This window comes from Grampus griseus (genome assembly GCF_964374135.1).
Source record: "Grampus griseus genome assembly, chromosome: 13".
Classification (NCBI taxonomy): domain Eukaryota; kingdom Metazoa; phylum Chordata; class Mammalia; order Artiodactyla; family Delphinidae; genus Grampus; species Grampus griseus.
In genome coordinates, this window is record NC_139007.1 from 22,420,796 (window position 1) to 22,445,809 (window position 25,014).

The following is a 25,014-nucleotide window of genomic DNA, read 5'->3' on the forward strand; positions in this document are numbered from 1 at the left end:
CAGGAAACTCTCCTCTCCACGTCTCTGACGTCTCACGAGAACAAAGGCATCATCGCCAAAATTAAAACAGGCACGTGCCGCGGGTATTCAGCATTGTGTGTTGCTGCTGTGGGAGGTCCCTGTAGCAGAAGCCCTGCTCCCCACCCCCCGCAGCGCCTTCTGTGCTCGTCACCAGGGGCCTGCGCTTCTGCTCCATGAAGGTGGAGATCTGACAGCACAACTGCTGCCTTTAAGGTGCTGCACTGCACTGTGCTTCTCAGACACGTAGGCAAAGCTAACCTGATTCGCCAAAGCTGACTTCTACCACCATCTCTCCCCTGCCTCCAATTCCTGACTAACAGTTCAAATACCAGGATCCAGATACTAGGCAACCATCGGAGGCCTATTTTCACTAGTTTTTTCCCTTGAAAATCCCTGAAATTCTGGGACTTCCTTGGCAGTCCAGTGGTTAAGACTCCATGCTTCCACTGCAGCGGGTATGGGCTCCATCCCTGGTAGGGGAGCTGAGATCCCACATGCCATGCAGCACGGCCTCCCACCAAAAAAGAGACCTGAAATTCCTGTGCTGTCATCAATAGTTAAGTTTAAAAATTTGATCAGCAGGACAAGTGGTGAACTGATGAATACAATCAAAAGAAAATTTGGCAGCCATATCACGTGTGCGGCCCTATCATGGCTGTATGCTCAATTTCTATTATGCTTTCTGAACTATTAAAATATTAAAAATCGCTTGAGGAACCCCACTGCTAACTCTATAGACCCAGAGTGGAAAGCACAGTAGGAAGACAAAAGTCATTACTCCCTTAAGAGTGCTCCCGGGCTTCCCTGGTGGCACAGTGGTTAAGAATCCACCTGCCAATGCAGGGGACACAGGTTCGAGCGCTGGTCTGGGAAGATCCCACATACCGTGGAGCAACTAAGCCCATGCGCCATAACTACTGAGCCTATGCTCTAGAGCCCGTGAGCCACAACAAGAGAAGCTACCATAATGAGAAGCCCGTGCATTGCAACAAAGAGTAGCCCCTGCTCACCACAACTAGAGAAAGCCCGTGCGCAGCAACAAAGACCCAACGCAGCCAAAAATAAATAAATAAAGTTACTGGTGGTGGGGGGGGGAAGAGTGCTCCCTACACACAGTGATTATGAAGCAGGGACATCCTCCTGTAACAGGCCTGCTCACCCAAGGTCTCGATAACTGTTTAAATTTTCAGGAATTTTGCAAGCCAGCTCTTAACTCTTGGCGCTTGAAACTGGCCATGATGGGAGTACGTATGTTTCTACACCACGGTCACCAGCAACCACTTCAAACCAGCAGATCACTGCACACAGTCACTCCCTGTGCAGCAGCTTCATCACGTGGGAGCTCAAAGGCAGCTTCAATATCCTAAACTGACACTTTAAATCTTCCCTCACAGGTAGATGAACTGTTCACAGGTAAGCACAACAGTCGTTTCCACAGGCTAACATGGAACTTCCAGCACCAGGATTAATGCTTTCTGCCTTACTCTGCAGCAGGTCATGCAATGCTATACCACTCGTCCAAAGAGGAAGATTTCAAAGGCATTCCCTTACCTAGTGCTAAGGACACTCCTGCCACAGAAAGCAAAGACACCACGCAACTAGCTCAGGAATAAGCAAACACTATCCCACGAGCTAATACCTGTGCAGCTGCTGGCCGGGCTAACAGGGTCTCTCTCAGTGCCCGATTCAGACTCTGAATGGGCGACTCCTCACTTGCGGCTGCATCTGTTGGCCTTGGCAAAAAGTCTGGCTGTTCCTCCTTGTCACTCTCCACCAGGGATGACCGGCAGGGTTCACTCAGGACAGCTTCAAATTTCTTCATGAATTTAAAGAGGGTTCTGGCCCCAGGTAATGACAGAGATGGGCAGAAAAAAATAGGATGGAAAGTGAGGAAATATGTAAATGACATATAACACATACATAGATAACTTAATAACTTGTACTTCTGGTACGTAATGAGCTCCTCAGAAACTGATAATCTTTTTTTAAAGGAAAAAGTATGGCAGGTGTTCTCGTCTCTCTTTTCTAGCAGGAAAAAAAAGCCAGGAACGGTGGGATCACTTTGCTCAAGGTGAGCAGGTGGCAGAGGACTCGACCTTCCACGGCACACAGCCTGCTCTGCCTCCAGGCACATCCGTTCCTCCTGCAGGGAGACTCTGCTTTGGGTGGAAGGGCGTGGTGTTGGGAAGCCAGCAAAACAGTCTAGTGTTTTTTAGTTAAGTTCAAGGCAGCACAAGTCAGGGCTCTGTAACAATGTAGTCATGCTGTCTACCATTCAAAAATTCGGAGTTTTGGTCACCCCCAGCTTTAAAAGATCAATTACCTGTGTGTCTTTTCCACAGACTGTTTAATAGACCAGAAGCTGACATCATTCCACTTGGATATCTTAACAAATTCCTGTAAGATAAATGAAGCTCAAGGAATGGCTTTATAAAGCTGGTGTCATTCTGTTCTTTCTAGATCATCTGTTTGCCAAAGACCAGAGCCCACTCCATCTCAAACACAGGACTGTGTGTCAGTGAACAAGTAAAACAAGTCTAATAAAGGAACCATGTGTTTGTCTCAAAGCAATGGGAAAAAAAAAGTGCTGCTACAATCAGTAGGTCACTATGTACTCTAGCTTAAACCAGGGATGGTTCCACGACCACTGAAAGTGTCAAAAAGAGAGGATCCTCCTTACACCCCCAGCACCTCAACAGCCCATAGCCCAACACCAGATGGTACGCATCTGAGGTGGAAGATCAGCCTGGGCAAGACCAGGGGAGCGGGCACTAACATCCCTCTTAGGAGCCTCTGAAAAGGGGCCACGCCCCGGAACTCTCACACACGCGGCCAGGTCAGCAATGGAGCCAATGCCACAAAATGAAAAACCCACCATCCTAGTTGGCAGTTGCAATGCTTCTCCATTCCCCAGATCCCCCTGCCTCACAGTCAAATGGATTAAAGAACAGAACTGCGGGAGAATTTGCTGATTTTGTCCTCCTAAGAGTGATTATGACAGCCGTTGATCTTACTTTAAGCTCTTTTTCTAGGGGGGAACGAAGTTCCACAATTTTGGCCTGGACCCGGTCAAAGAACTGCTTGTAATAATGGTACAAATTCCATAGAACACTGCAAAGTGAATCTGGAAGAAATAAAAAGGAAACAAAAACACCACACTTGCTGCATGTGCTGCTGGCTCCCCCTCTGAGGTTCACATTTCAGTGATGATCCTTCCTCCGTACTCTTTAGGCCACGAGATTACAGTGCAATGTAGCACATGCAGACTATGTAACAGCTCATCAGGAAGCCGGGGTTACCAGTTCCCAGAGATGTAGGCTCTAAATCCTACCCTATATTTTCATTTCAGTTTGTACTGGATTTTTTTGGTTGCACTTTTGTTCTTAAAGATGGTGTACTCAGACATTCTGCCAAACTCACAATTTCCAACCTTCCTCGGAATCTTATTGTAAAGTCAGCAGAAACTAAGTCTGTTTTAAAAGATGGCATATTAAGAGGCTCACCTTGACGGCTCATTCACGTAAATCTATATTCATTTTACAGCGGCACTTTTGTCTAAACTGCTGTGGTCAGCGATAGGAATCGACAGTAGAAGTTTTATGTGCAGTTCCTTGACACGTGGCAGCGCTCTCCTGAGATCAAAGAACCTACTAATAATGGCCTGGATCAAGCAGAAGCTTAGCAGGACATATGCACTGTCTAGACAGAAAGATGTGCTGCCTCAACATGCCAGCTCCCGAGCTCTGCATCTGGTGATTTACCTCTGCCACGGTTCGCTAGCCAGGGCTTCATTTATAACCAGTCTGTACTCAACTATAATGTTTTTCTCTATACCTAACCTGAATCACATTATAGGAAAAGACAACTGAAACTGTCTTGTTTAAAACCTGGTATGCCACAAGACACTTGTCTCATGTGGAGAATTCAAAGGCTAAAATTAAAGAAAAAATATTATACATACATATGTATATCCTTACCTTTTCCTTCAACTTGTGGCATCAGCAAGACATGACAATGGAAAACCAGTAACATCTGAAGTCGTACGTGGAACTCTCCCAGTGAAGATCCTTCAATAAATGCTTGTAACGTGCTGACCAGCAACATCAGGGTCATCTGTCTGTCATCTTTATAGAGATTCAAAGAAGAAAACATACACGTGCCTGCCACCATCACTTGCTGTCACAAAGCGCACACAGTCTACTATGGGATTCCCGAGGGATGGCCGTCAAGTAGAGACACCAGTTAAGGTGAAGCTTTGAAGCAAGGACCATAGCTAAATTCCAAGCTGATTTAAAAACTACAGCCCCACTCAGGGTATGTGTGAAATGCACTCACAGCAAATTAGGAAACTGAATTATGAGGTACTTGTTCTAAGTAGGAGATGAAACCCTTTTAACTCAAACATTTTAACTACTACCTACCAAGACAGAAACTTTCTCTTTGACTTGTCTCATGGATATAGAGAAGAAAACTTTACTTATGACTAGCTCTTTAGACTCTGGACAAGTCACTTAAACCTCTCTGACTTCCATTATTATTCTTAGTAAGAATAAGACTACACAGCTTTCTTGGCTGACCTCTCAGGAATACCTCGCAGTCAGATGATACATCCTATGTGAAAGTAGTGGGGCGAGGACACATGGGAGCAGGTAAACCCCACACTCTGCTGCACTTCAAGCTTAGCTTGGACCCTCTAAATAAGCAGGGGATTTAGAGACGGGTGTTACCTTCCTGCTCTTCTGTTTGTTCTTGCATGTGCTTCTCCAGCATCTGATAGATGGAGAACCAATGCTTGGTGGATTTCTCAGTATGGCGTTTCATGGTATTATCCAAACTCATGGACCAGCAGCTGAAACATGGAAGTAGAGGCCAAGGAGGCATTTAAGGAAACCTATTCAAACATCTGAAACCACAGAAGCAGAAGCTAAATATTCACTATTCTCTCCTCCCAAATGGAGATGGAGAAGCTCCCCGTCTGCTGCCTCCGAACGCATGCTGTTGTCTGGTCTCCAGCTGACATACTACATAAACTCTGAGGAAACAAACTATCCAAAGACTATATCCCTACAACCTAAGTTCAGGAGGGGAAGTGACAAATATATCACTTACTTCAGTTCCAGTTTACGCCAACGGATGACCATCTGAGTGACCACATCAAGATGCTTCCGCAGAGACAGGGCCCGACTTGCATTCTCCTCCCAATCCTGAAGAAACACAGATAAAACTTACTATGGCCATTATTCAGTCCCCTGACCACCTCCTCACTCAGGAACACCCTGGACTTTTCTTGAGCAAAGACCCCTGGGACCTTCAACAACTTTTATACTGATTTACCAATAACTAACCAGAATGAGTTTACATCCAGCTTATCCAGCTTTGAGTTCTTTCTGGTCACTTGACAGACCTCCAGCAGAGCAAATAGCACAGGGTTTGGAGACCTGAGTCTGAATCTCTGTTGTTAGTCACGTGACCCCTCCAAAGTCCAGAGCCCTAATCTGAAAATCAGGGGAGCACCAGCCCCTTCAGAGGCTGTGAGAGGACTGAGGGGCTGAAGAGTGGAGGCACCCTGCCAGTCTGAAGGCCAACCCAGAAGTCCTGGCAGACTGAGCCCTTAGGACTGGTGGACGCTGCGTCCCACCCTTGAGAACAGGTGAGGCAGGTTCCCTGTGTCCCATGGAGGCAGTGGCTTCACCTGCAATAATCTGACCTTATGTCAGAAAAACCAAGGAGTTTCATCCTTTTCCAACCCAAACTATCACATCCTGTCCCTCTAACAATAAGAGAATCTCTTCAGTTGACTATAACTAAAATGAGGACTGGAGAGAATCCTCTTACCTGTGCCTTTGCCAGAAGGATCTCTAAGCCATTCAGGAACTTCGAGATGGGGCTGGAAAGTGGGAAACTACGAATCCTGTCCATTACAACCAGCAGCTGCGGGGGAGGGGGGGAAGGGGAGGGAAGAAGATTTGGGCATCCTTGTGGGACTGTCAATCACCCAAAGTCACAGGGTACTGAAGAGGGGCCTGACTGGAAGTTTCATGCAAAGGCCCTGCCTCGTGAGCACTTAGGAGAGCTGCGGGTGAAACTTCCAGGGCTGCAGATCCTGCCCAAGATAAACACTTTATCTGCTGCACTACTCTGGAAATAAGATTGAGTTTGATAAAGTAATTACTCTTATTACTCTCTGTTATAAGTTATTACAGAATTAGGTGAATGATCACAGAGTGAGGTCTGAGTTAAAACTTGAAAAAGCCAGGCCCTTGTTAGTATAAGGATGTGTCTGAATAAAGACAGCAACATAGCAGCACTTCAATACATGGACGGAAAACCCTGAGCAGCAGATAAAATAAGTGGAATCTCAAACACCATTTACACAACAGCATTACAACCTGGTATATTCATCCTCCAGGGAATAACACTGCACTGAACCGCAGTTCTGTAAACCTCTGTTTGCGTATCCAGTGTGCAAGTCACTGCCCCCAGGACAGTTGAGAGGCCGCCTCCCCACCGCTGCCCTACCTGCTCAAGCGCCGGATGTTCCGGCCAATCCTGCAGCAGCTGGCGGACGGCCTCTGAGAAGCCTTCAAGCACAGGCTGGCAGTGCCGAGCTTCCGGGACGTTGGGGTGATGGTAAAAGTCATAGGGACCGTCAGGCTTCACCATCAGGTCCAAGGTCCCCTCCCCAAAGAGAGTGTTACGGGACAGGGTGTAGGCCAAAAGTTGGCTGCCCAAGAGCTGGTCATTCAGCTCAACTCCTGTGAAGTTAACAAGATCACTGTAAAGTTGGTATCAAGTTACAATGAGGTCAGCAACATGCTCAGAAATAATGAATGACTGCGACTAAATGAAGTAGATATTGCAATGCCATTCACCCACAAAGCAGCAAAGGTCTAAAAGGCTGTGACCCCAATACTACAGTGGTCACCAAAATCTGCCCCAAGTTTCGGTATATACAGAGGAACTCAGATGCTGCCTGCATGTAATCAAGAGGGTGCAGAGTTTGGTTTGAGGATTCCAATTCCCAGTTTTTGTAGCTCTTCTTGGTAGGCAGAAATGAAATTTAAAGCCTCCTTCCTACTTGCAAGGAATAACTCATGAGGTCACATAGGAAACTGCATCAAACCATATCCTGTGAGATTAATTTCTGAGTTGCCACGTTGCTCCCAGGAATACATGATTTCATTAGAAAAGCACTGATGCTGTGAAAGGGAAATTGGAAATAATGCGGAGAAACGAGACCATTAAAACTAATTCTATATCCTTACTCTTAATCCCTTTAGCCCCATGTATTCAAAGGGTGAAAACCCATCTTTATTGCAGAATTTTAAATCAATTTTTTGGAATTAGCTTAAGTCCTTTAAGATAAGGAAACAATAAGGAATTTAGCAAAAAACAGGGACATAATAGTTTCAACTGTCCCAGAAGTAGCAAGCACATCTATTCGTTTTGATTTCCCAAGAGCTTAACAAAAGTAAACTACCATACCCATCAGGGGGTAGAAGTTTGTCACAAGCGATGCCCCAGTCTGGTAGCAGGACAGAAACAGGCTGAGGTAGTGCTCTGCCACGTGTGGCGGCGGAGTCTGCTGGTACCAGAGGGACCGAGCAAAGCCGAGGCACAGCTGCTGGTGTATCAGCATCACAGCCTGCATTGAGCTCTGTGACAGGAGGGCGGGCTCTGTGGCAGTCTCCTCTTCTTGTCCATCTGAAGGTCCCTTCTTTGCCTCTAGTGTTGGTTCTACCAAAATATCTGCGAAGTCCTGTAAATAATATTAGAGCAATTGAACTTTTAAAGTCAAAATCCAGTTCTAGTAAGACTAAAAGGAAGGGGGAAGGATGGAGTGTGAATGATCAAGAAAATGAAAAAGGGAATTACGTGCACTGAGAAATGTTTTAAAAATTACAAAACCATTCAAAGGGATGTAACAGGAACTAACATAGTGCTTGCTGTAGGTGAGTTACAGAGTAAATCCTAAGAGTTCTCATCACAAGGAAAAAAATTTTTTTCCTTTTATTTTATGTCTATATGAGATGATGGATGTTCACTAAACTTATTGTGATAATCATTTCATGATGTATGTTAAGCCACATCACTATGCTGTACACCTTAAACTCATACAGTGCTGTATGTCAATTATATCTCAATAAAATTGGAATTAAAAAAAAAGAATTCAAAGGGCAGGTGTGTGGTACCAAGGGGACTCGTTCCAACCTCTCCATGCGGTGGGAAGTGTGTCCTGAACTCCAACTCTTCCTCCTCCTCCTCGCTCAGTGCTGTCCTAGAGTTCCTGCCCCGGTATCTGTACAGGCTGCTTTCCTGCTCGGCCTTCTCTTGGGCTCTGCGTTCCTGTTCATCCCACTCATTGATGATTTCCTAAAAAAATCACACATTCCGAAGGAAGCTTATTTGCCTTTGCTGAGGCATTTACAATGAACAAGAGGCAAGACTTGCTATCTCTTCCTCATGAAAACAAAATACCATGGTTCAAGAACAAATAAATGCCGACATCCAAGACACTAAATTCCATGTAACAGAGAGCAAATGGGATTTGTTTTCAAACTGTGTATCTGCAGCAACCTGAGTTTCCCAAACACCCCCCTGCTGTATTGTTACAATTTCGCAGGTGTGAAAACTTGCTGTAGTGGCCCGACTGGGGACTCCCCATCAGGCGTAAATGGTGCTCTGCATTAAGGACAGGGTGAGGGTCAGCAACGTGGGTGTGTGATGCAGACTGCACTTGGCCAGCACCTCAGGGAGATATCCTGGGGGTCTGGAAAAGGGAAAATGGGCTGGGGACTGGGTGGTCGAGGGGAACTAATCAGGCAAAACCGGGCTATACGATACCAGACATTTCTTAAATTCCCTACTACCTCTAAAGCCCTAAAATTGGCAAAAACTATAAAGAAACCACCCAGTATTGAGAAGAACTGAGAAGATAAGCAACCCCAGGATGACAATTTGTATTAAAAGCCCAAGCAAGCAGTTAACCTTTGTCTCAGCAATTCTGTTTTCTAGAAGCTTTACCCAAAGATCTGGCTTTAAGACTTTTAGGATGGCACTGGTTTGGTTTTTTTTTCCCCCCCAAAAACAGAAAAAAAAACCTTTACATATAAATGTAAATATTCAGTGAAAGGAACTGTTAAATGACTTACCCATACAACAGAAAACCCGCAGTCACTAAATATGATGCAGGTGGAGAATACCATAATCATGACGGAAATAAGCACTAAATTTTAGCTGTTAGATTTTTAAAGACAAGTTGTAAAACAGAATGGACTTTCTTAGTGGTTTGTAGGGCTCGAGCCATGTGAGGACATTATCTCGGGGACCACTGAGGGTATAGCATTGTCCTCAACCAGAGCAGCCCTTTTATCTGTTAAATACTGGATCACTCTGCTAATATTTGTATTTTTTAAAAGGGTCTACTCCCCGCCACCCTAAAAAATTGTAAACCACTGGGAAAAAACAGCTGTAAAAAATTTAGTGTCACAGATGTACACTTACAGATACATGCACAAATGAGCAAGCCTACAATAGAACACACCAATGTGTTAACAGTTATATAGTTTTGAGTGGCAGGATCGAATAATTTCGCTTATACTTATTCTTTTAATTGTCTACAATGAAAACAAGTTGCTTTTGTTGATAAGGGAAAAAACAATTTATTTTTTAGTTTTATTTATTTATTTTTTGCGGTACGCAGACCTCTCTCTGTTGTGGCCTCTCCCATTGCACAGGCTCCGGACACGCAGGCTCAGTGGCCATGGCTCACGGGCCCAGCCGCTCTGCGGCATGTGGGATCTTCCCGGACCGGGGCACGAACCCGCGTCCCCTGCATCGGCAGGCAGACTCTCAACTACTGCGCCACCAGGGAAGCCCCAGAATTTATTTTATTTTCTTGGCTGCACTGCTTGGCTTGCAGGATCTTAGTTCCCCAACTAGGGATTGAACCTAGGCCCCTATTTTCTTAATATTAATAAAAGTTCATTCAATTACATGGCAAAACCCACCATAAAGTCAAAGAACCAACAAAAAAGGAGAGAATATTTGAAGTGTGTATCAGGCATAAAGGGCTAACAACACTTAATATTTTTTTTAATCTCTTAAAAATTGACAAAGGCCCCTAAACCTGACAGTTAAATGGGAAAAAGCCAAGTAGCAGACACTAAATCCCCAGTACCTTCCCACACTGTCTCACCTACACCGGGCACCGCTAGTGTCCTGTAGGCGACCTGCTCGTGCCCCCAGCTCCCGTCAGGAGGAGGGCTTACCTGACACACATGTCTGAAGAGCTGCAGGGACCGCTGGTCCAGCTCTCCCTTGCACAGCACGTGGGAGCGCAGGTACAGGAGGGCGTTCAGCAGCAGCTGTTCTTGGGTGGGGCAGGGCCTCTGGCTCTTGCCCTCCAGCTCCTTTCCTCCCAGGCGCTTAAGGAGCAGCTTCCCAAGGCCTCGCAGGACCTCCTCCGATTTCACCGAGCACAAAGCATCTGCGTGAGCATAGTAGGTGGGGAAGGTGGGGCCCACTGATGGGAAAGCCAACAGGGATGTGGCCAGGGCACCCAGCCTGTGCGCGCAGACCACACCACCATGGAGTGAGGCGTGGACCTCGCACGCCACCAGCCGCATGCCATGCTGCAGCTGCAGGACGGATGCCTGTAGCGGGGCCGCTGCGTCTGGGTAAAGGGCGAACTCCTCTGCCAGCCGCCTCCGGAACTGGTGGTGTGACTGCTGCCAAGAGGCCTCCTCCTTCAGAAGGTTCTGGGCCATCTGGGCAGCCCGAGGTCCGTCCGTGTGGAGGGCCTGCAGGAGCCGAGTGAGCAGGTCCTGAACGGCAGAGGCCTTGGCGATGCTGGTGACATAGTGGTGGACCTCCTGTACCAGGGACTCATACGCAGGCAGCGGGGGCCTGAAGGCCTGCTTCTTGGACAGGCTGCAGATTAAGTTCTCCAGCTGATCAATTCTCTGGCGAAGCAACCTGAAGGCAAATTAACACAGTATGCAAATTCTGTCAGAAGCAAAGCAGCAAATCTAGACTGAGCCTCAGGAAAACGGCAGGAAGACATTTCAGATACTGAGGCATAAAATGATATATGGACAATTATAATGAAAATGGATAATATATACACAGGCATTTACCACGTGCAACACGTGTCGTTGAGCACTTCGGAGGCACGTCTCACTGAAGTGGGCACTATTACCTTCCTTTTACAAATATGGCACTGAGGTTTAAGGTATTGAGTGGTCTACCCAAGGTTTAAAGCCAAAGGTCAGGGACAGGACTGGAACTCAGAACCCACTACTAAACAGTATTTCCTAAGGTAACAGATCTCCACAGTGCACGTCATCACACCCCACTCCTTCCACATTGAGAATAAGCTCTGCTTTCAACCCTCCTGGCCCCATGTGAGTCCTCCCCCGCCTTTCACAGAGTATGTATTTTTCCTGATTATAACCATGGCTTTGGGATCTACCTGCTAATGTAGTTCAGAGATGTAGACCATAACCTCAGCTTAACACTGTTACTACAAAATGTCTTTTTAAAAAGAATATTCAAGCCAATAACCCCCAACTGGAATAATCACCACGGTGTTACCTGACGTGAGGATGAGAGTGATCGAGGACTACTTCATCCTCCAGGTCTCTTCCGGTCTGCAGCTGGGATGAGAGGCTCCGGGTCTTCCACTCACACTGCAGCTGTTGTAACTAGCGGAAGGGGAGAGACTGGTCTGCTGTGCCCAGCTAGGGCCAGGCCCCAGAGACAAAGCCCTGGGGGAGGGTCGTTCCCTGGATGGAAGGAACCTGAATGACCCAAGGGCAGGGGTTTCTGTTCCACTAACCTGGACCACTCACCTCAGAGCTGTCAGGTGAAAAGACACTATCTCACTTATGCCAATGAACTTCTAAGTCTCTGCTACAGCAGTCTGATCATCACCCCAACTAACATAATTTTCCTTCTTCAAAATATAGAACTAGTGTATCACTATCTTCATGTATTCAGTTCCTGAGTTTGGTTGGAAGTTCAAATAGCAAGAGATACACCACATTATCCGAATCTACCTACTTCCTGAGTTTTGGATAACAAACACCCAAAGTTCAAAACCTAAGGAATGCTATACGCTGTCTAAAGAAGTTACCCAAATCCAAATATCCACAACCTACTTTAGGCAGAGGGATCTGGATAGGGAAGGATACCACTAGAGTTCTCCTGCTGTGCGCTCTGCCCAGGGCAGCCTATCAGCAGAAACATCAGAATGGCCCCTCCCGGTGCCTGAACCTACTCAGAGGAACCCGCAAAGAGGAAAACACAGTCTTTAGAACACACTTCTGGGATGTCACAGGGCAGCTTATGTAAAATCATCCCTCTGTGCTCTGAGCATCCAAAGGGAGACAAAGGAGTAATATACTAAGCAAAGCCAGGCAGTCAGGGATGCAGCCCACGCTCCAGACCCTCCCTCCATACCTCTTCCTTGGCGTACTTGAGCTTGTACTCCCTCTTCACGGCGGGGTCGAAGCGTGCCTGGGGAAGCCAGGTCTGGATCTGGAGCAGGCCCAGGCTCACCCACAGGCTCCCACGGTGGGCTGGCTCAGGCAGGTCCCGCTTACCCTCCCCCTCCCCGAACAAGTGGCGCAGGGAGGTGAGCAAAAGGCACAGCAGCTCCTTGGGCAGCGTCTCCTGCCCGGCCATGTCCCCGAGAGTCTGGGCCACGTGCTGGCATGCCTGGCTGTCCCCAGGCAGCAGCTGCTCACAGTTCTGCACGTACTCCTGCCGCCGGGGCTCGGGGAGCAGCTCTGCCAGGCCAGCCAAGTGCCGGCACAGCACCAGCCGCTGGAGCTGGGAATCCGTGCGTCTGTGGGGACAGGGAAGCACTTAAGGGTCTGCGCCACAGCGACCACCATTCCCTTCTCATGCTACTGTTCTTCCAGAAAATGACAAGACAGACTGCACTGCCTACACCTAGAGGTGAATTTCTGTTCTCACTTAATCTGATACGGTTTTCTAAGTACCACCTTCTTGATCACAATATACTTACAGCTGACAGAGTGGCTGGCCAGCTCACAGCAGGCTCTGTCGTGGACTGAAAACCTGCTCATCCAGCCAGAAAACACCCTTCCTCCACCCACTGGAACTAGCCACTATTGAAGAAAGCTCTGACCGAGGTCCCCACTACATGCTCTGGAGGAAAGACGGGAGCTGTACCGTCTACCTGGGGGAGGGAATACCTGAACTCTGCTACAGAAGGGACAGCCATGTTGGTCCAAAGCACCGAGCTGATGTCCTGGAGCTGCTGTGATCTCTCAACCCACTCCCCCAGGGTGACATGTGAGGAGGACAGGATGGGGAGGCCGCTCACATCCCAGGGACTTGCTCTGTAGCTGCTGGTCAAGACTTCAAAGCAGCACTTGGAGAACACGGCTCTACTGAGACTTCCAGGACCCTGATAAGGGGAGAGGAGTCATGTTAACTTTTAGAAATCAAAAAAAAGGGTTTCAACAAGCAGCACTGGGGCACCTTAGAGGAAAGAAAGAAATTTTAAAAGGAGATTCAGGTTGCTAGGAACAGGTAAACATCAGCCTGAGACAGGACCAGAAGGGCAGAACGGGGGCGGGTGCAGTGGGCCTTTGAAGGACTCCATTCTCTATGAAGGAGGAGCAGTGGGTGCTTTAGTAATGCAGAAGAAAACCCCTCAAACCTGGGCATCAGGAAGACCAGTCGTGCAGCAGAGCTGGGGGCAGGAAGGTGAGACCTGAAGGCAGGGGAAGGAGTTGGAAGACAAATAGAAGAGCCAAGGACAAGCCTGTCTCCCTGGACTGTTAACCTGGGACACAGGAACAGCTGTCCATGAACAAAGGGTTAGCGGGTCAAATACACGAGAGCAAACCTGACTCTATGCAACTCTTGGGGACCCATAAGGTTTAACACTAAAAGCTTTGAGAGATGTTTTACACTAAAGAAATCAATCTTGATAGAGCAATGGAACAGAACTGAGTCCAAAAATAAATCCATGAACATTGTGGGAATAAGGTGTTATGACAGAGGTGGCCATTTCAAAAGAGATGGAAAGGATGAACTAGTCAAAACTGGCGTTGCTAATACTGCTTTAGGATATGCTTGTTTGTATAAAATAAAAAATTTGCATCCCCACCTCACAAAACAAGATATTCAGATGAGACTGATGTAAACATAAAACAAAAACAAAAACAGAAAATATGAGGGCTTCCCTGGTGGCACAGTGGTTAAGAATCCGCCTGCCAATGCAGGGGACATGGGTTCGAGCCCAGGTCCGGGAAGATCCCACATGCCGCGGAGCAACTAAGCCCGTGTGCCACAACTACTGAGCCTGCGCTCTAGAGCCCGTGAGCCACAACTACTGAAGCCTGTGCGCCTAGAGCCCATGCTCCACAACCAGAGAAGCCACCGCAATGAGAAGCCCGTGCACCGCAATGAAGAGTAGCCCCTGCTCGCGCAACTAGAGAAAGTCCACGCGCAGCAATGAAGACCCAATGCAGCTGGGGGGAAAAAAAAAAAAGAAAATACGAGAAAATGGTTTTTTTAACTCTGTGGGTAATGAAGGAAGACTTATTTAAAAAGCATGATACCAAAGCCAGAAAGTAGAAAGGGACCGGCATATTTGAAAAGAAAACACTATAAAACTTCTGTGATATAAGAAAACATCTTCAAACTTGAGAGACAACAGAACACTACAAATGTATTTCCAAATATATGTTGGGTAAAGTTTTAATATCTATAATACATAAAGAGACCTTCAATAATAAAATGATGATTAATGACTTTTTTTTCTTTTTTTTTAACAAAATGAGCAATAAACATGACTGGAAAATTCAGAGAAAGAAATAAAGCAATCAATATACATATGTAAAGACATTCAACCTGAATAATAATCAAAGGAATACATATCAAAATGAGATTTTTTTTTTAACTGTATGACTGGCAATAATTTAAAGTGTTAATAACACCTAGTGAGGCAAAGATACGGAAACACAGAATATATGATAAGTGAAACGTGCTCTAGTCCCAAGTCCGCCATGGTCATCCTGACTTCATGTTCTCCCTCTTCACTGTCTCTTTGCGGGTTTAAAAAGTGAAAAAATGAAAACCTACTTCCCTAGACGTTCTAATAATATTTACAAATCTCTTTAAATGTGAAGACACTTTGGCCAAGGGTTAAATTCCAATTCTCGTCACACATCCACAGAAATACTCAGACAAGTGGACAAAGGCTTATACAAGGGTAGTTGATGCAGGTATGTTTGCTACAGGAAGAGGGAGGAGAAGGCAAGAAACCTCAATGCTTATCAAGAAGAAAGTGATTAAATGCATTCCAGCACATTAGTACAATAGAATACCTTAAAAAGAATAAGCTGGAATGACAGGTGCAAATTTCCATGACATATCATGTGAACCAAGAAGGTGGTCTTGTTTTTATTTACGTATGTATTTAATATAAAAATGCATGTTAACAGAAGGATACAGAACAAAGAGTGGTTATTCCCAGTGAATTCTACATTATATACGTATATAAATACACATGTATACATATTGTGTATGTATATATGTATGCATATATATACACACACACGTATGCACACATATCTACATGTTTCTGTACTGTTTAAAATCTTATAATTAGAAAAAATATTTCAATTAGAAGAGAAATTAAAGACTTTTTAAAGGAAATTGTGTTTACATTAATTCAGGATTTTCCAAATCATTTAAGATGGAATATCTTTTTTGAAGCTACACTTATTAATATCTTACAGAAAATAAAGTATTGCAATCATTTACTTTTAGTCACTGCTCTATCCTAGGAATAAATGTTCATTGCTAGATCCATTGAGAAGTTTCTTCTACTATCATCAAACATTTTTATAATTTTATGGCAACAAACCTTTAACGTGGGGTCCAGAAGGGACTTGGGTGTCTCCCTCTGCTGCACACCAGGCAGAGGGCTCCATGTTAGCCAGTACTCTGGATTTGTGGTCACAGTACTGCTCCAGAAAGATGTAAACATGGAATTAAATAACTCGGACCACAAAGAGATCCTTTCTTCAGTAGACATCTAGAGATAAAGGAATAATTAGATAAGAGAGTATTTGAGAAAGGTTCCATAAATCATTACAAGGTCTCTCTGTCTTGTAAGACTCATCTAAAACTAACATGGGTTTAAAGATTATTAATCCTAATGTTCCTGATTTTCTGCCACCCCAGTTGTCTTGGTCAAGTCACTTAACCTATTTATAATTTTATAAAACATAAGATCTGACTTTATAAAAGTGCATGAGAAAACGTAATTAAAATAATCACACAATTATGTGATCAAAATAAATAAATGAATAAAACATTATTATCAAAAAAATTTAACGTTGTACTAATGAAGTTACATTAACTACAGTTTACCACTATTCACATTTAACAGTTACTCTTGTGGAAGGGTAAAAAACACTCTGACAATACATTTTTGAGCAAATAAAATAAAAATAAGCAAATATTTTAGCCTCATTTAACTGGAAACCAAATGAAATGATCTGTGATAAGAGTAGAGAAATACCAAGGAAATTACTGCCAAAGAACATTCAAAGTTCTCCCCTTTGAAACTTAATTCAGATAAGACTGGAGTTTTACAACATGCAGTTTTTGAGAATAAATAGATGTTCTGCAATCAGTCTGCCACAGAAAATCTAATCAGCTCATAGTGCAAAGGAGGTTTTTTGATTTTGATTTTGGTTTTTACCTTTTGATGGTGCACTAAGGACCAAAGGTCTCGAAGCTCTTGAGGAGCAACTGGTGTGTGCTTAAGACAAAACGTGATGTGATGACTTATCTCCTCCTCTATATGGGGTTGCTGGTTTTTGCTGGACCTGCTCCAAAAATAAAGAGGGAGAGAGAGTGGGCTGTAGGCTTTCAATGAGCTGCTAGAAAACTGCTATGTAAGGGAAGATGGAACACACAGGACTTGGAGTACATCTATTTAAAAATGAGCAAATAATTCTACTGGAAGAACACCTAGTAACATTCATTCATTCATTCATTTATATAAATTTATTTAATTAATTTATGTATTTTTGGCTGTGTTGGGTCTTCATTGCTGCGCACGGGCTTTCTCTAGTTGCGGCAAGTGGGGGCTACTCTTCGTTGCAGCGTGCGGACTTACTGCAGTGGCTTCTCTTGTTGCGGAGCACAGGCTCTAGAGGTGCGGTTTTCAGTAGTTGTGGTGCGTGGGCTCAGTAGTTGTGGCGCACGGCCTTAGTTGCTCCGCGGTATGTGGGATCTTCCCGGACCAGGGCTCAAACCTGTGTCCCCTGCATTGGCAGGCGGATTCTTAACCACTGCACCACCAGGGAAGTCCCACACCTAGTAACTTTTAGAAGTGCAGTCAAAACAGGCAAAGCATCTTCAAGAAGTTTTGGCTTTCCAAAGTGGCAAATGACCTCCCTCTGCTTCAGCAACTATGCCCCCTCAAGACAACGCTGTGTAGAATACACGGAATAACCTTGCAAGAAAATAAGTGCCCCCAAAGGAAAAAAACTGAAGGATGGCTCACCTTCTCAGGCAAGCCTGCGTCATAAAATCCGCTGTGACTCTGTACTGCCAAAGCATAGCCAGGTACTCCATTGCAGGCCAGAGCTGAACACTCCTGGTGAGCTGGATTAAGGAGGTAAAGCCTGGCTGTGACAGGGAGGAAGCTTCGCTGTGCTTTTTCTCCAGAAAACCAAGTGAAATTCCTCTGGCTTTTAGCTCTGAACACTGAGCATTCACAAGACTCTTCAATTCATCTGGACAAAAAGACACACAGTGGTCAGTGGTCAGGCTCAGATTCCCAACAGCCAGTCACATGACCATTAGCTTAACCTGAGTTCAACTTCACCTGAGCTTGAGTGTCTCATGTGTTAATACAGGGGTCCCCAACCCCCGGTCCGGTCCGCAGCCTGTTAGGACCTGGGCCGCACAGCAGAAGGTGAGCAGCGAGGCGAGTGAGCGAAGCTTCATCTGCCGCTCCCCACCGCCCCCCACCGCCTCCCATCGCTCCCCATTGCCCCCCATCACCGCCTGAGCCATCCCCCACCCCAGCCATGGAAAAACTCTCTTCCACGAAACCAGTCCCTGGTGCCAAAAAGGTTGGGGACCGCTGTGTTAAATAATGCTATTAATACCTGCACAATTCCAATGATAGAATTAAATAATATATGTGAAGTTTAAGGAATTCCCTGGCAGTCCAGGGGTTAAAACTTGGGCTTTCACTGCCGTGGATCTAAGTTTGATCCCTGGTTAGGGAACTAGGATCCCACAAGCTGCGTGGTGTGGCCAAAAAAAATTAAAGAAAAAAAAAAAAAAAGTTTAGCCCTATGCCTGATACTTATTTAGTGGTCGGTATAAGTATACAGGGAATAAATAAATAAATAAAAGGAGAATATCTAAGGGAAAACTTTAAAAAACGTATTGGCTGCAAATAAATAAATAAATAAATAAATAAAACGTATTGGCTGCAGAGCAGAGGATATGCTTAGAACATCTGTCAGCTAGCCAAACTCCAGAGCACATTACCTGGGTTGACATCTTCCAGAGTATTAGCTCTGAGGACCAACCCCCAGGCCTGTAGGAGACTTTTCTTTAATGTCCATTCAGAAGCAACCATTTGGAGCCGACTAATGTCTTCCCACCATCCACTCTCCCCAAGGGCAGGCATCCGCTCTCTGATGGCAAGGGCTTTGTTAAAGACCTTCAATTGTGAAAAACACTCCACCACCAGCTTGTCCTGAAACAATAAAACCCAGGAGAGCCTATTACAAAGGAGAAGAGTAGTTCTTTTTAGCAGACTATTCATGGCTGAAAAAAATGTTTTAAATATTTCCTTAATGATTCTATAAAACATAAAGTTGGTTTACTCCTGTAGATCTCAGGATATTCACAGTAATACAGTTAAAAGTCTACTCAGCCTTAAAAGTCTCAAGAATAAGTAAAATGATAACATTTAACAAGTCAGTTAATAGTACTCATTGAACATCTAAGAATTAAGCTGTGCAAGCAAGGCTGAGTATAGTTGAATGGCAGTCCCTACGTTCCAGGAGAGCTGCCAAAGAGGTCAAATCTTTGTGTTTCCTGCATGCTTCCAAGTCGTACCTTAAAAGGAAACGGTCGTCCCAGAAACTTCTGTAACTTCTTTATACCCGTGAATCCACCAGTTGGGCTCCCCAAGCAATTCTGAATATGTTCTGAGACGGTCTGAACCTCTTTGTAGTATCTTTAACAAAGGAGATAAAGGGCAGAAGGGAAGTAAGGAAAGGGGGAAATGCTGGATGGTAAGAACATCACTCACATTTTGTATTTGATTTACATTCACCAACAGGCCAAGGGAACAAACCAAAGTAAAGCCAAGAAGAAGCACATTTCAATTCCTAACCCTCCTCCCTTTAATGTCAATACTGTAGCTACTGACGTTGTTACTCTAAATATGACTCTTACTTGTTTTCGTGGTTCATCAGGAGTTGCGGGATCTGACGAATCAAATGTTTCAAAACCCAGTGCCAGTGAAGGGCAAGCAAGGCCAGGCCTGGTGCATCCACTTTTACTGTATCGGCCACGGTCCAGAACCGGTCCCGCCACCGCACAGAACCCAAGATCTAAAAACAAAGTAAACCAAAACTGCTCACAAACATCTCCCAGTAAAGGACACGGAACACTGACTTCAATCATTAATCAATACTCAACATACACACTTTAAAGATCTAGCATCCGACTGGAGTATTTTTAGGGATTATTAAGGCAGTCAGAGGAAGCAAAGCTCTTTCCTCCTATTATTTGAAGTTCAGTTATCAGAGAAAGTGGAATTACTGGGTCATGTGGTAAGTGTACACGCAATGTTGTAAGAAACCACCAACCTGCTTGACAAAGCAGCTGCACTATTTTGTATCCCATCCAGCAGTGTAGGTGGGTTTCAGTTTGTTCCACTTCCTTGCCAATACTTGCTGCTGCTGACCGTTTTAATTTTAGCCATTCTGGTGGGTGGCACCGCACTGTGGTTTTAATTTACATTTCCTTGATAACTAATGATGTTGCAATTTTTCCAAGTTCTCGTTGGGCATTCATTTATCTTCCGAGAAGCATCTATTCAAATTCTCTTGTTCATTTTAAAAAATTGGGCTGTCTTATTATTTGTCTATAAAATTTACATGTGATTTATCAACAGTGTCTCCCAGTGTTTTCCTTTTCTTAAAGCTATCTATTAAGTTCTTTATTTTGACAAAATTGAATTCATCAATTTTTTTCTTTTATGAGGAATGCCCTGAAATCTTTGCCTAGCCTCAAGCTGTGAAGATTTTCTCCTATGTTTTCTTTTAGAGGTTCATAATTTTAGCTTTTATACATAGGTCTATGATCCATTTTGAGGTAACTTTTCTATATGATGTAAGGTAGCAGGTAAAGGCTCATTTTTATTTTATTATATGGATATCTAGTTTTTCCATTACCATTTGCTGAATGAACTGCTTTCTCCATTAAATTACCTTTGCATATTTGCCCCCCCGCCCCAAAACTTCACTGACCATATAAGAGGGTCTATTTCCGAAGTCTCTTTTTTGTTTCACTGGTCTATATGTCTATCCTTATGACAATAACTACTGTTTTCATTAATGTAGCTTCTTAATGCAAATCAGGTATTGTGAGTCTCCAACTTAGCTGTCCTTCTAATTATGTACTTTTACAGTAGTCTCAAGATTAGTGATTCCTTTTAGGTTTTATGATGTCAGAGCTGTTTTCATAATAATGTCACGTTATTTGCCTTTTTCACTATGTTGACATTTGCACTGATGGTACCAAAAACAGGGCCGGGGGTGGAGGGGACAAACTGTGATTGGGTGTCTGGCAAACACTGTGTGGAAAATGAATGAAGTCAACCTGTCAGTTCAAGAAAAACAGGAGAGTATTTGTTGCTGATGATAGAATTCGAACCTTCAAGTAAAACCTAGAACTTTGAAAAACTAAGAGCTTGACAACTTCCCAATACTTACAGATTTTTTCATGAGGTAACTTTTTGTGGTAATTTTTCATGAGTGTGACTTTTTAAATTTATCTATATTGAAAAATGTAACGTGTCAACACTTGGAAGATCTGATAACTCACTGAACAATACTTTCCAAATTACCAGTGCATGAGAACATACATGCAAGGCTAAAAGTCCATCCAAAATGCAAGCCAGGCCAACGGATTTTAACGCATGACAAGATCAGTGATACTTTTTCAGATTCCACATTACAAGTAACCTTTACAAAACTAACACTTGTCAACCTGTGGTATAGAATCAAAGAATATCACAGTTATGTGAAATGTTGTTAAATACTCCTCCCTTTCCAATCTCTTAGCCACATGAAATAGAGGCCAGTTTTTCTTCACAAACTTCAATCCATACAACATACTGTAAGAGACCGAATGCAGAAGCAGGTGTGAGAATCCAGGTTTCTTCTGTTAAGCCAGACATTAAAGAGACTCGCAGAAATGTAAAACAGTTCCACTCCTCTTAATTTTTCTTTTGGAAAATAGTTGTTTTTCATTAAAAATGTTATTCATATTACCACGAAATGAATTTGTTACTGTGTTTCTTAAACATATTAATAAATATTTTTTACATTTCTCAGATTTATTTCCTAAAAGTAAATATTGATACACGTAAACACATAAACAAAAGTTCTTTGAGGGCTTTGGTAACTTTTATGACCATGGGGGGGTGGGCCTTGAGACTAAAAAGTTTAAGATCTACAATTCTAGTTTAACCAGAATTACTTGAATAATCTGGATACAAGCCCAATTTAGTCCATATGTGACAATCATGTCTAAGAAGGATTAAGTGAATTAAAATATAACTGTTAAGATTCTGATGTTTATCAACAGGTGAGTGGATGAATAAGATATAGTACATACATGCAGTGGACTATTACTCGGCAATAAGAAGGAATGAATTTTTGAGACACAAAACAATATGGATGCATCTCAAAATAATGATTTTTTTAAATATATTTTTTTCATTTTTATATTTTTATTTTTTTGGCTGCACCACACGGCATATGGGATCTTAGTTCCCTGACCAGGGATCGAACTGAACCTGTGCCCCCTACATTGGAAGTGTGGAGTCTTAACCACTGGACCACCAGGGAAGTCCTCAAAATGATTTTAAGGGAAAGTAGCCAGATAAAAAAGAACAATATAAAATACTAGAAAACACAACTGAGCACCAGTAACAGAAAGCAGATCAGTGGATACCTGGTTGGAGGTGGGGGGGCAGGAAAAAAGAAGAGAAAACAAAGAACAAGAGGAAAAGGTCTGAGGGTGATGGATAGGTTCACTGTCAGGACTGTGGTAATGGTAGCACGGGTGGACACATGTCAAACATACAAAACTGTACACTTTATATGCGACTTACTATATGTCAGTTATAACACCATAAAGCTTTAAAATATGTGTTATCTATTTAAATTCTTAAGAACTTCTCAAATAATATTGTACATGTAACAACACTGAAGTTGTTCTTGCCCCTAAGAACCTTTGTGCCAAGAAATATGTTGCTTAAGATAAAAACAGGTACATCTCCTTACCTCATTAACACTGGCATCAGACACCATCCCCTGGGAGGACTGTACCCAGAGCAGGATTAGCGCATCACAAAGTTCAAAAAAAGCAGCAAGATTGACCACGATTTCATGGGGCAGGCTGTGATAGCTCTCTGGATCTTACAGAGTTGGTATAAACAAAATAAGAATATTTGATCAGATTTAAATCTCTGGACATTTTCAAAATCAACAGTAATCTACAACTTAATGTTATTCTCAGTACAAGGGTCAATTTGAAACGTGAAAATTGAAAGCAAACCTTTGTCTATTATTAAGTTAGCAAGTTAGTCATGCATATCTAGAGACGTTCATAACGTCTTAATTAAAAAAAAGCTTTTGTTTAAATACGATTTCTAAGTGTGTATATGACTGGATGGATAGATAACACAGACAGATCTGAGAAGATACAAACAAATATACTATTAACAGTAGCTGCTGCGAGAGGAGACTTTTTCCATTTTTATGCTTCTATATAGTTTGAATATTTTCCAAGAAATACCGTTATCTTTTCAATTTTAAAAAAAAAAGGAGGAAGGAAGAAAGAACCTATAAGCAAATGCTTATGAGCTCATACTTTTGAGCCAACAGAACAAGTTTCAAGTTCTGGCTCTGCTACTTGCTAGAGATGTGACCTTGAGCATCTCTGTGCCTCCCTTTCCTCTCTCATGAGGCTTATCTCATGGTTGCTATAAAAAGTAAATGAGATCAAGGACACGTAAAAAAGCACTTAGTCAAAACTACTGAATAAGGGAAGATGTTCAAACTCGAGCTAGCAAATCAAAAGGAATCAGTACCATGGCATCAGCTGCTAAATCCCTCTCACCTTCAGCAACATTATGCAGTCAGAGGCATAAATGAAGAAAGTAAAGGTAATGTCCTTACCTTTATGGAATTCAAAGGACATTCTCAAAACACTATTTCTTAACTTTCTGCCGCCAACAGAAACCAAATTTGCTTCCGTAAAAATCCGTTTTTCCCGATCAAGATATATGATTGTCCTGAAATGAGATTCCATAACATAACGAATAGTTATTGGTTAATAATACTTATTACAGCCTCTACCGGCTGAATCCTGAGAACCCTTGGAACATCAGTCTCCTTCAACCTGCCATTCCCCTCGTGCCTCTGCAAATTCTGGACTAGAGAGACGGCAGCAAGAGGGATGACAACTGAGCTGGGGGGGGGAGGAAGACAGAGGGCTAGGTAGACCACCCAGTCCCTCTGTGTTGCTCTGCCATGACATGACAAACTATGCTGTGAACTCTTAAAACTGGCCATCTCACAATTAACCTGCAGTGCTGGAAGTTACCTGGGGAGGAGGAAGGGGGAGTTGCTGGGAGGGGGGACAAGGGGGCCTCAGAGGTGCTACTACTACATTATCACATGAGTGAGCTCACTTTGTGAAAAGTCACCCAAACGATATATAATCATCATTACTGTACTTTTCTGTAATGCACACTATACCTCAATTACAAAATTATTTTTTAAATCTATTACACTAATGGCCAATTAAAAAATATTACCGGTCATTACATTAAAGGTGAGGAAAGACCAACTTATATAACAGTTATGTAAATTTATACTATAGGTCACTATGTACGTACATCTCCAACATTGGACGGGGCAGATAGATGGCTGAGGAAAGGACATGTGAAAATGCAAGGAGCTGCTGGGAATCACACAGAAAACAGCGGAAACACAACTATCCTATGATAAAAGATTAACCATAAAACAAATTCCACCACTAATGCTTCACTAGTGTATTTATTAAAGTACCCTATTCAATTATTAAGAACCTGTCACATTCCCAGGCACCTGGACATCAGGGTCAGAATGATTTTGCTGCACATGGAGCGTGAAGGAGAGGTGGTGACAAAGCAATCATGTCTGACACCCACCACTTCTCAGGTTCAGAAAATTAAACACACATAAGACTGTCAAGTATAGCTTAGGAAAGGTATTATCTGTGAAGCCATAGTGTACAACAAGGCAAAGAGCACCCAGAACAGTAGACTTCACCTACTTGTTTGCAACAGACTCTAAAAGGACAAAGAGCTGCTCAGGCTGGTCCATTTGTGGGTCAAAGTCCATCGAATTTCTAATGATGTCCAAAGCCTGCATATTCCATCGGGGATCCAGAGGGATCACATATTCATCTGGTTTAAAAAACAAAAGGTAGAATTTTGGAGTTAAACTCCTTGCCTGGCAAATTTCAGTTGAGGATTTTCATTGTTTTACTTTGATCCCACTGAGTCCTGCCCGGGAAGAGAGGGACCAAGGAAATGGTTTCAGTCCATGGTGGTAGAAAGGTAGGGTTCAACAGCTTTTACGCTATTTCCTTTCTAAAGGCAAAATTTCTTCTAGCCCTGAAAAT

General features: G+C 43.5%; 1 protein-coding gene across 2 annotated transcripts in view; it reads right to left on the reverse strand.

The window, feature by feature from the left end:
- Window positions 1-25,014, reverse strand: part of MDN1 (midasin AAA ATPase 1) — a gene marked incomplete at its 5' end in the record, with an annotated part of 155,752 nt that overhangs the window by 37,763 nt on the left and 92,975 nt on the right. For both annotated transcript variants that reach the window (XM_082669177.1, XM_082669176.1), the window contains 23 exons: window positions 1,661-1,859; window positions 2,345-2,418; window positions 3,036-3,145; window positions 3,999-4,145; window positions 4,749-4,870; window positions 5,131-5,225; window positions 5,857-5,952; window positions 6,541-6,776; window positions 7,507-7,780; window positions 8,233-8,394; window positions 10,293-10,998; window positions 11,617-11,726; window positions 12,484-12,871; window positions 13,245-13,459; window positions 15,932-16,102; window positions 16,775-16,901; window positions 17,585-17,816; window positions 18,586-18,796; window positions 19,162-19,282; window positions 19,504-19,661; window positions 22,626-22,759; window positions 23,523-23,638; window positions 24,664-24,796. In XM_082669177.1, coding sequence (XP_082525303.1) covers window positions 1,661-1,859; window positions 2,345-2,418; window positions 3,036-3,145; window positions 3,999-4,145; window positions 4,749-4,870; window positions 5,131-5,225; window positions 5,857-5,952; window positions 6,541-6,776; window positions 7,507-7,780; window positions 8,233-8,394; window positions 10,293-10,998; window positions 11,617-11,726; window positions 12,484-12,871; window positions 13,245-13,459; window positions 15,932-16,102; window positions 16,775-16,901; window positions 17,585-17,816; window positions 18,586-18,796; window positions 19,162-19,282; window positions 19,504-19,661; window positions 22,626-22,759; window positions 23,523-23,638; window positions 24,664-24,796 — 4,337 coding nt within the window. The remainder of the gene's footprint in view (window positions 1-1,660; window positions 1,860-2,344; window positions 2,419-3,035; window positions 3,146-3,998; window positions 4,146-4,748; window positions 4,871-5,130; window positions 5,226-5,856; window positions 5,953-6,540; window positions 6,777-7,506; window positions 7,781-8,232; window positions 8,395-10,292; window positions 10,999-11,616; window positions 11,727-12,483; window positions 12,872-13,244; window positions 13,460-15,931; window positions 16,103-16,774; window positions 16,902-17,584; window positions 17,817-18,585; window positions 18,797-19,161; window positions 19,283-19,503; window positions 19,662-22,625; window positions 22,760-23,522; window positions 23,639-24,663; window positions 24,797-25,014) is intronic.